We start from the raw sequence: 11,752 nt of genomic DNA, 5'->3' as shown, positions 1-11,752 counted from the left end.
GGCTCTCCTATCCACTGATGCTCAAAGCCTTGGATCCTCTTTACCCTTGCCTTTTGGTTTAAAGGGCTATTGGCTTTTTCTGCTTGCTTCTTTTTTTTCTTTTTCTTTCTTTTTTATTTCTTTCTTTATTTTTTTCGCCATTTTTTTTTTCGCAAGCTTTGTATTTTTCATTGCTTTTTCTTGCTTCAAGAATCAATTTTATGATTTTTCAAATTATCAATAACATTTCTCTTTGTTCATAATTCTTTCAAGAGGCAACAATTTTAACATTCATAAACTTCACTATAAAAAATATGCATTGTTCAAGAATTCATTCAGAAAACAAAAAGTATTGCCACCACATCAAAATAATTAGATTAATTTCAAGATAAAATTCAAAATCCATGTACTTCTTATTCTTTTGTAATTAGGAACATTTTTCATTTTATGAAAAGTGAAGGTTTTATGAGACATTCATAGCTTCAAGGCATTGACACTAGACACTAATGATCATGTAATAAAGACACAAACATAGACAAACATAAAGCATAAAAAATTGAAAAATAGAAAAACAAATAACAAGGAAATTAAAGAATGGGTCCACCTTAGTGATGGCGGCTAATTCTCCTTCTTGAAGATCCTATGGAGTGCTTGAGCTCCTCAATGTCTCTTCCTTGCCTTTGTTGTTCTTCCTTCATTGCTCTTTGGTCTTCTCTAATTTAATGGAGGATGATGGAATGCTCTTGGTGCTCCATCCTTAGTTGCTCCATATTGGAACTCAAATCTCCTAGAGAAGTGTTGAGTTGTTCCCAATAGTTGTGTGGAGGAAAATACATCCCTTGAGGTATCTCAGGGATTTCTTGACAGTAACTCAGGAGTTATCTTAGCTCAACATAATTGATAACTGCTATCTTTGCTAATTGAACTGAACTTCAATAATCCCAACCTTTTCTTAGGAAATAAATAGGATTCGAAGGTCAAACTAATTAGTCCCTTGACTTCCCTTTGCTTTAGCAAAGGTTAACTAAGTGGAATTAAGATTCAACTTTCATTATTATTGATAAGAATAACTAAGTCTGGACTTCCCATTTCTTGTACCTTGCCAAAGGGTTTGCTTTACAGTATTTATTTATTTTAATTGCCATTTGAATTATTTGCCATATTCATTCCTCATTCTTAAAACCCCCCAATTTACAAACTCATAACCAATAATAAGAACATACCTCCCTGCAATTCTTTGAGAAGACGACCTGTGGTTTAAATACTTCGATTATCAATTTATTTAGGGGTTTGTTACTTGTGACAACCAAAACTTTTGTACGAAGGGATTTCTGTTAGTTTAGAAGCTATATCTGCAACGCGAATATTTTTATAAATTCTTTACTAGCAAAAATCTTAACGTCAAAAGCTCAAAGTGGTGTCACCTGGCAAACAGTGTCGTCGATGTTTTGGAGGTCAAGCAGAAATCTTTGTTCCGTCAGGCAGACGTTCGACCGGAGCAGGGTGAAGAAAGTGACGGAGGTATTTGACATGGTGCACATGTGTGATATCTTTATGTTGTGTTGGTTTCTGTCGAGGCCTGAAGCCCTGAATGATCTATTTGGTTTGTTTGTTTGGTCGCCCCTTTGATCTTCTGAAATGCTAATTAAAACTCGGTAGCGATTATTATATCTACTTTCATCGGTTCGTTCTCTGCTTATCGTGAATTGTTTGGAGTTACTCATAACTCAGCCCCTCTGCCTATAAATTCGCCAAATAAAACAAGTCGTTTGACGATTTAAACAAAATTAGAGAATTATCTTGCGCCGTTAGTATTTAACGTTTCCAAATCATGATCCTGGAACATTACGGCAACTATTTACGGGTGTGTTATCAAAGACCTGTTTATCGAGTTATCCTTGCAAATTGGTTTTACACTACCGGAATAAACATTCAGAATTATTTTCATTTACCGTATCGTAATGTTATGCCAAATTTTGTTCCTTTATAAAGGATAAACATGTTTCCAACTAAAATGCTTGAATCAACAAAGAATACGAAGGGACTGATTTAAACAAGTTTCAAAGTACGTACCTCAGTGTGAGGCTATAATAAACCAATTAGTGAAATCAAATAATAAAATCTCCTTAAAAAACTTCATTGCTCATTAAAGAACAGGTATTGAACCTCAACCAACTATATTGTACGAATACAACCCGTGTTCAACTGGAAAATATGTGCATCAACGTTTCTAAAATTTTATGCACCAGCATCATTTTTTTAGTGAACATCTGGCAAAACCTTACATTAACCCGCTAAGTTTGTTTTGCATAGTATTTTAATTATTATATCATACAGAAAATTAATATTGCTATTAAACGGTTCAACAACTTATTATACATGCAATAACTATCTTGGTGTTCCTCTTCCTTGTGCAGCCATGTGAGGATTTTTTTTCGTGCAGTGAAAAGGACCATACTAAACCATTTATCTAGTTTTAACAACATTTTTAATAGCCCAACACTTTAGCCCAGCATTGGTTTCAGAAAAAATGTGCATCTCAAGACAAAAAAAATATATTCCAGAGGCCCATCAAGATTGACCCAAGTTCAACCAACTGTGTTCTAACCTAACCCGCCCGACCCGTAACACCATCGGCCTCTCCTTCGTTATCCTCTCACCCACCATCCCCGCGCCGCTTCGATCCTTCCTTGTTGGTCGTCTCCGACAAAGCCATACATCTAGCCGGAATACTATGCAGCTCCGGCGAGGACACCATGCAGATCTTCATCCTCTGAACCAACGAGTCGCGACAGAGGCCACACTTCGGAGAGCAGGAAGCTTTGCAGTGTGATTCCGCGGGAGAAAGATTCCAGCAACTCCATTGACGGGACAGTGACGGATACATAGACACCACAGCTTATCTTGTATGCGTCAAACGACGTCCACGGCGCTTTTCCTTCCCTCCCAGCCCACCTCCATCATGTCTGATTTAGCGTTAAACAGAATCACTAACTGCCATTAATTTAGTTCTTAAAACATGATAAACTAATTCTACATAAACTCAAATAATTTTTGAATGCAACAAAAATAACCAGCTACAAAGTAAATTTTGCAAACTAATCCCTCTGACACATGATGCCCACTAACCAATCATAGGAGGAGAGAAAAAGAGTAATCACTACCATTGGATTGAAAAAGCAGAGAGATCCGACGGCCAACATCAAATGGCGCACCAGTCAGTCAAACATAAGTGTTATGTGCACTGGTATGTCAAAGAATTTTGGCACACCGAATCCGCGCCCAAGAAACAGTTATCCACCATAAAAAAGGGAACTACATTAAAAGGTGATTATCTATTCTACTATAAATACATTGACATTCTCAATATATTCAAGATCTAATCTACTAAAAATCTGCTTTAAATTCTTATTAACTTAAACATTGAAGTCTCTTCCAAATACCACCTCTACCTCCTCATAAAGAACTCAGACGACAAAACCTCGAAACTAGAAAAAATCAAACGCGGCCTCAAAAAGAGCCCGAAGGAAGCAATTTTGCTTTACATTTGTGACATCGTTTTGGAACGGAGTAAGCAATTTTGCTTTACTCAGCATCTATTACAAAGGACTTGTACCTAAAGTAACAACCAATAAATTATCCGTTGGATCTGAAATTCAACGAATAAACAATTGGAAACAAATTAAATACAATGTTAATTTAATGTAATCCTTGACCACCAAACCACGCTATAAAATTTCAACACCAAAATAAAAATCCAAATTAACTGACAAGAAAAAAGGAGTCCAATTATATGCAGTCAATCCGGAAGGTTTCCCTGTAAAGCCGTGGTCTCCTCCTCTTTCTCCAGACCACCACCGTCGCCACGCACCAAATCAGACAACACTTTCCCCGGCTCCTCCGCAACATTGTCCCCCACAAGCACTGCAACCACCTCCTTCATCGTTGGCCGCCTCTGAGGCTCAGGGTGGCAACAAGCCAACCCAAGCTTGAGCACCATCTCCATGTCCCCAACCTCATACTCCCCTTCAATCCTCGGGTCCGCAGCCTCACACATCCTCCCACTGGCGTACAGCTCCTTCACCCAGTCAATTAGCACCACCTCCTCTTCCGCCGCCGACGTCTCAATCGGCCTCCTCCCACATGCCACCTCCAAAAGCACCACTCCAAAACTATAAACATCACTCGCCGAAGTTGGCACCGCCACAGTAGCCAACTCTGGCGCGAGGTACCCCAATGTGCCAACGACACGCGTGGTGTTGGGAACCTCCCCCTGCTGGTATAGCTTCGCCAAACCAAAGTCCCCAAGCCTCCCCCTCATGTCAGAGTCTAGCAAGATATTACTAGACTTAATATCCCTGTGAATAACAACCTACCTTGCACAGATTAGAACATGAATGAGTATTAAAATAGTAATAATACTGTACGATGCTTATTATCAAACAGTTGGTAGGCATAGATAACAACCTGGTCCCACCCGTGGTGAAGGTAGTTGAGCCCCTCCGCCACGTCGACGAGCACCCTTCGCCTCCTCCCCCATTCTAGAAGCTTCGGCGGGTTGTCAAACACCCACTTGTTGAGGCTCCCGTTGGGCATGAAGTCATAAACCAGCATAAGCTCGTTTCCTTTTCTGCACCACCCTCTCATTTGGACCAAGTTCTTGTGCTGCAGCCTCCCCATGCTTGAAATTTCCGCCATGAATTCCCTCACGCCTTGCTTTGAGTCGTGGTTGACGCATTTCACGGCAACCTCTGTTTTGTTCTGAAGCATTCCTCTGTATACTCTTCCGAACCCGCCGGAGCCTAGAAGGTTCTCCCTCCTGAATTCTCCCGTTGCGGTTCTGAGTTCGTCGTAGGAGAATCTGTGGGGCCAGTACTCCAGTTCCCAATCCTCGATCTCTTCTTCTTCCTCCTTCATCTTCTTTCGCCACCACAGGTAACAGATTGAGACAAAGATTGCCACGAAAGCGACGCAGCCAAGAACGATTCCGGCGATTGCGCCGCCGGAGAGAGAGGAAGAGGAGGTTGTAGGCTGGAAAACTGGTAAATTAGTTGTGTTTATGTCTCTTGCGGAACCTAAAGTGCTGAAACTCCATGCGAGTACTCTCTGTTCCTCGATCCAATTGGTTTTCGAAGCAGAGAACCCAACGAACATATCAGAAGACAAGTAGTTCGCCATTTCCGGGTCTGTGTACGAGAGAGTTGGCTTCTTCGGGCGGGGAAGCCCCGCCGGAGCGACGGTGACGTTGATCTGCATAGTCTCGCCGTCGAAATCGATCCAAGCGTGAACGTTCTGTCCCGTTCGCATTCGGAGGGGGACGAATCCTCCGGTGGAGTTGTAGTACCCTGCGGACTGAGTTTTCTTGGAGACGATGTTGTTGAGGTCGATGCCGAGGTGGTTGTCGTCGGGGTCGCCGAACTCAGGGTTCTGGCCTGTGTCAAACTCGACGGCGAGGAGCGGGAACAGGGGAGGGGAGGTGGCGTTGGTGAAGAGACCGAAGTACTGGCTGGCGAGTGCGCCGGGAGGGGAGGTTGTGTTGCAGAGAACGAAAGCGAGGCCAAAGCCGGGACTCGTCGGGATCTGCGGCAAGATGGAGAAGACGAAGGAGGCTGAGAAGGAAGAGAAGTTGCTTGAAGAAGAAGAAGAAGGGAAGGGTTTCTTGATGGTGACTTTTTTAGGGTAGAAGGCTCTGCCGAAGGAGTATTGGTTGGAGTCGTTGGTCATGCGGACGACGGAGGAGTCTACGAGCGCGTCGGCGATGAGGGTCACGTTGGTGGTGTTGGTGGCGCCGGTGAAGGAGTTGAAGAGGAAGTCCACCGCGGAGATTGGGTTGAGGCAGAGTAAAAGCTGGAATATGAAGAGGAAAAATTGGAGGGTGTCCATGGTGGGTTGCCGGGAAGTTTGCCAATTATGGGGAAATGACTAAAATTGGAGTTGAGTTGATGTTTAGTTGTTGGTATGAGAAATGTGAGGGGTTTTATTGGGTTGACCTTTGAATATTCAGTGACTAGTAACCTGGAAAGTGCCAACAGTTGCTGATCCATCATCAGATAATCTTGTTTGAGTGTGTTACTTTTTGGACCTTGAACTAACCCAGCGCCGGATCGCTTATTATTTTTTGTGTGGGAGAGAGCTGAGTGCATCTCACAATGATGGGAGAAGAGATGAGTTTTTCATTGCTATGGTGTGAATGAATCGGTCCCTCCTTTCATTTTTTAAATCAACAATCACAAATCGGATAGTCCGATTTGTGTTTTTGAAAATAAAAAAATTTTTACTGTTGAAATCGGACCGTCCGATTTCTATTTTAAAAAATAAAAAAAAAATTAAAAATACAAAATGGACTATGCGATTTGTAGTTTTTTTTTATCAAACAAATCGGACCATCCGATTTGTACTTTATTTTTTTTTCAAACAAATCGGACCGTCCGATTTGAATAAAACATCATATAAAAAAACACCTAATCTTTCCATAACAATGTATTACGCATATATTTATACAATATAAAAAAATTAGCCGCGCCGGATCGATAATTTGGACCATTAAATGAATTTATAATAAAATATATTTTTTAAATTTTTTAATAATTATTTTTATTTAATTTTAATTATAAATTAGTTATTTATATATTATTTAATTATAAAATTTAATTTTTATTTTATAAATTATTCTTTTATTATTTATTTATCATGTTTATTGAAAATTAAAAACTAAAACAATAATAAATTAGATCTTTTATTAATAGTAATAAATATTTTACAATCCTAATCGATTATAATTTTATTATTGATCCAGTTACATACGTGTTAGATTGGATCGTATTAGTTAGAAATTTAATTGATTGGATACACAAACCAATCGATTGAAATTGAGACTTCCCAAACTTCAATTGATTGGAATTGATACACAATCGAATTTTGTAAGGCATGTGGGGTTTTTCTTATTCAATCTATTGGTTTCGATTGAAATCATCAAAACAATCTGGATTTAGTTAATTCAATCTATTGGTTTATTTTCTCAATAAATTCATCTCCAAAATCTTGTTCGAATTTATATTGTTCATCCATCATATCTTGGTCACATACTAGCTTTTCTTGTTGGTTAATGTCATCATCCTCATGGTATTGCTCATCCATTTCAGTGTCTGTAAATATAACTAACACCTTAAAAATTTACCAATGAAAAATTTTTTTAATACACTACGTCCTATAACACTAAAATCATTTTTACTTTTGTAAAAGATGTTTTGAAAAAAATATCATTTAAAAAAATATCATTTTTCAAAACTCTACACTCTATATTTTTTATAGAGTTTGCCTAATCCCGAACTGTATAATTTTTATAGAGTTCGCCTAACCCAGGGAACTTCACTTGAATTTTTTCAAAACCAACCAAACTCAAATTTATTTTTAAGTCATTATCATCGTCTATAAAAGTATATAGGAGTTCACAAAGATATACAGAAATACACAGATATACAGGAATAAGCCATATTTAACAAGAATTTTTTTCATTATCAATTAAAAAAAATTATTATGTTTAAGAATTTGAGTTAGCCATTTTTTTAGAATTTGAAGGCGAACTCTATAAAAATTATAATGCGGCGAACTTGCTTTGCATAAAAAAACTCGTATTTGGGGAATTAAAGTTGAAAAATGAGGTTTTCGAAAATAATAATTTACTGAGGGAGTAACAAACCCAATCGATTGAACTAACTAAACCCAGATTGCTTTAATGATTTCAATCGATTGGGTAATATGACCAATCGATTGAATAAGAAAACCCCACATGCCTTGTAAAATTCAATCGATTGAAGTTCGGGAAATCTCAATTTCAATCAATTGTATTTTTAACAAACACGATTTTTCCAAATCGATACGTATGTAATTGGGTTAATAAAATTTTCAATCCGTGAATAGAGTTAAGGTAGAATCCAAACCCTACCCTATCTTACCCATTGTCAGTCCTATCCGTGTATATATATATATATATATATATATAAAACAGGTAATCATATCTCTAGCTTCCTCGATATATATATATATATATATATATATATATATAAAACAGGTAATCATATCTCTAGCTTCCTCGATCTAAGTCTTGTTACGCCTTATGAGTTGAGAAGCCGTAAAGAAGACAGAGATGAAGACTTCTATTTAGGGTGAACACTAAGAAGTCAGAATAAAAGTTTAAGAAGCGGGACTAAAGTCATTCAATTTAGTTACAAGTCAGAGTTGATGTATTTAGAGATAAAGAAGTCTTTCTATTTAGATTTACTTTAAAACTTACCTTCATTCAAACAATTTGAAAGAATCAATGCCTATCTGTCTTTTATTTTCCACTCCCGCTTTAAGAGATATGGTAGGCCTGAAAATATGAACCCGAACTAGTAGTATTAGAATACAATTTTGTCCGGGATAAATATTGAAAGTTAGAAGTTTTTCTTTAGTTACAAGCCTGTCCAGAAGATAGTTTAGGTACCCTTGAGATTTCTCCATCTAGCTCTGCATGCCCTCAAGAGGGGCAGAGGGTAAGATAGGTAGAAGATTCATCTTTTTATTGACTTACACGTCCATACTGTGATTGAAAATGCCTGAAAAATCAAGAAGAAAGTAGTCAGATTTGTTTGCAAGGGATAATAGAAAATTACTCATTTTGCTGAGATTAGTCTTTCTCTTTAGTGTTGTCCTCCCTTCTAGGGAGTCAAGTCAGTAAAATCTCGAACAATTAGTCTATTTAGTTACAAGGCCTTAAGTCTAAAAGAATAGCTAGTCAGTCAAAAAAGCAATTTTCGAAGTTGACCTCTTTGAACCAGTTAGAATAGTATATATATATAATCGTATAAAAATATATGCCTACACTAATTTTTAGTTAATATGTTTTTATATAAATATATTATTTAATTTATTTTTAATATATAAATAATAAAATTATTAATATAATATGCATGTTATTAACATGTATTTTAAAAAAATATGACAAGAAATATATAAGGTTATTACTAATAAAATATTTTAATATTCTATTTTAATAAATATATTAAAATTTTAAATTTTATATTTTTATGAAAATATTTAAAAAAATTTATGAAGATTGGAAATATTTATTACGATTAATGGAAGATCTAATTTATTATTGTTTTAGTTTTTGATTCTCAATAAACATGATAGATGAATGATAAAAAAATAATTTATAAAATAAAATATAGATTTTTTAATTAAATAATATATAAAGGACTAATTTATAATTAAAATTAAATAAGGACTATTTAGCAGTTATTAAAAAATTTAAAAAACATGTTTTGTTATATGACTATTTAATAGTCTAAATGTTCTGGGACCATTGAATCCTTTACCAACTAACTCAATCTATGTAAACTTAGCTTTTTATTTTTTATTTTATTAATATATATAAAATTTAAAATGATTGAATTTTATATTTATTTTAAAAAAATTTAATATTTTTGCAGGTAGGGTAGGGTAGAGTAGGGTAGGATTTATAACTTTAGGGTGCAATTAGAGTTTTAATAAAATTTTGAACTCACGAATAGAGTTAAGGTAGAGTCCAAACCCTACCCTATTTTACTCATTGTCAGCCCAATCCATGTATTAAAATTAGTTACTTGAAATTAATATATATATATATATATATATATATGCCTACACTAATTTTTAGTTAATATGTTTTCATATAAATATATTATTTAACTTATTTTTAATATATAAATAATAAAATTATTAGTATAATATGCATGTTATTAACATGTATTTTAAAAAAATATGACAAGAAATATATAAGGTTATTACTAATAAAATATTTTAATATTTTATTTTAATAAATATATTAAAATTTTAAATTATATATTTTTTATGAAAATATTTAAAAAAAATTTATGTTTATATAACATAATAATTTGTCCTCAAACTAAAGGGATGAATAAATAAATAAATAAAGATTTAATTACTCTATTAGTTTTTATAATTTTACTAAATTTTTAATTAAATGTTTATTTTTTGTAATTAGATCACTATATTACTTTTAATTTTGTAATTAGATATTTTTTAGTGTAAAAAATGTTAGAATTAAATGAATATTTTTTTGTAAATTAAATATATCTATAATTAAAAACCTAATTACATCTTTAACTATATATTTTTTAGAAAAAATATTCTATTAATTTTAACTTTTTTGACATAAAAAATTCTAATTACAAAATTAAAATGACTATAGAGATCCAATTAAAAAAGTTATAGAAATATAATTACAAATTTAATAAAATTATAGAGATCAACATAATAATTAAACTTAAAAAAAATTCTCACCACTACTAAAAACTACCTATTTTAGACATATTTATAGACAGATTTGATCTTCATTACAGATGAATTTTTGGTTACCTACGGATTTTGTTCATCGATAAAAGCCTCATTGATTAATATTTACCGACATATTTTTTTCCATTGGTAATTTATCGAGAGATTTATCAACAGATTTTCCTTTGGAAATTGTCCCTTCCATTTCACCTAAAACCTCAGATTTTTTTACTAATTTTCTGTTGGTAACTAGCGACAAATTTTTCGAGAGATTTTCTGTCGGTAACTAGAGTCAAACTTTCTGATAGATCTTCTATCGATAATTAGAGATTTATAGCCTATAAAAACATTCACAACATTGAATATAGACGAATTTTTTGTTTGTAAACCCTACAATAAAGTAAAACAAAAATTTATTTTTTAGATTTTTCCATTACAAAATAAACCTATTTTCATACAAAATAAATATAAATTTAATCAAGACAATTTTTCATCTAACATGTATTCAGAAATTCATAATATTTCAAAAAATAAACAAATTCATTGTATTATTAAACTAGAATAAAAGTACTATAAACAAGCAACTCAATTTAAAACATGAATAAAATATATTGATACATTAACTATAATCCTCTGTATTGTTCAATCATACTAATACAATCAGCTATAGTCCTTAGTGTCATTTTCATCATCATCATCATCATCATCATAGTAGTTCTCATCCTAAGAGATTAAAGGTGGCAGCAGCAATAGTTGTAGTAAAACAGCACTAAAACTACTTAATGCTCTAACCTTTAATAGCTAAAGTAAGCATGATTCCATCTCTTCTGTTTCAGTTTTTCTTTCTTAGCCTTTCCAATTGGCCATTCTAACTTCTCTAACAAGCATGATCATTTCTAAATTATAAGGTAATAAACCTTTAGGTATTCATCCACATCAGCCTTAATCTGCTTCGCTTTAATAGCAGCATCGACCTCCGAAAGAATCCTTGGGGATTGAGTAATTTATTGAAGCATTACCAGTCAGCATTTTTGGCATAAAGCTCCTGTGACTTATCAACTCAAACCAAGCAAAACTGAAAAAACATTTCCACCAACGCAGTAAATAATTATAGAACAATTTAACAACAGGTGGGAAAGATGTTATCAGGAAAATAAATTCATTTTTGGTGTACACAAATAAAACCTTTAAGAGATACTGGTATGTCTTCTATTCGTGAAAGATTTAATACAGTGAACCAGAAGAAAAAATTAACACAAATAAATATCATCTGTTCTTCTACAAACAAGAAGTCTCAACCCAGCCAATGAGTTATAGTTCAAATGGCATAGTCTTCTCATATTCACTTAAGAGGTCGCGGGTTCGAGTTTCTCTATCTTTGGTAAAAAAAATAAAAAAAGAAGTCTCAACCCATAAAATTTGCCATTCCACTGCAATAGATCATGTGGAGTTACAA

At 34.2% G+C, this 11,752-nt stretch overlaps 1 protein-coding gene across 1 annotated transcript; it reads right to left on the bottom strand.

The window, feature by feature from the left end:
• Positions 1 to 3,364: 3,364 nt before the first annotated feature.
• Positions 3,365 to 5,981, bottom strand: LOC130971285 (L-type lectin-domain containing receptor kinase S.1). The gene is made up of 2 exons (XM_057897098.1): positions 4,447 to 5,981; positions 3,365 to 4,351 (listed from the first exon to the last, which is right to left on the bottom strand). Exons 1-2 carry the CDS (start codon positions 5,860 to 5,862, stop codon positions 3,779 to 3,781), a joined length of 1,989 nt encoding a protein of 662 aa, XP_057753081.1. The 5' UTR covers positions 5,863 to 5,981; the 3' UTR covers positions 3,365 to 3,778.
• Positions 5,982 to 11,752: the final 5,771 nt, after the last annotated feature.

The sequence above is a fragment of the Arachis stenosperma genome, chromosome 1, assembly GCF_014773155.1.
Source record: "Arachis stenosperma cultivar V10309 chromosome 1, arast.V10309.gnm1.PFL2, whole genome shotgun sequence".
Lineage (NCBI taxonomy): Eukaryota > Viridiplantae > Streptophyta > Magnoliopsida > Fabales > Fabaceae > Arachis > Arachis stenosperma.
This window is presented reverse-complemented; position numbering and strand designations above follow the sequence as displayed.

Bases quoted from the DNA above. Each gene is read 5' to 3' on its own strand.
- LOC130971285 (XM_057897098.1), bottom strand. From the start codon at position 5,862: ATGGACACCCTCCAATTTTTCCTCTTCATATTCCAGCTTTTACTCTGC. The intron at 4,352-4,446 runs GTTGTTATCTAT...TGTGCAAGGTAG, and splicing joins TTCACCACGGGTGGGACCAG to GTTGTTATTCACAGGGATAT.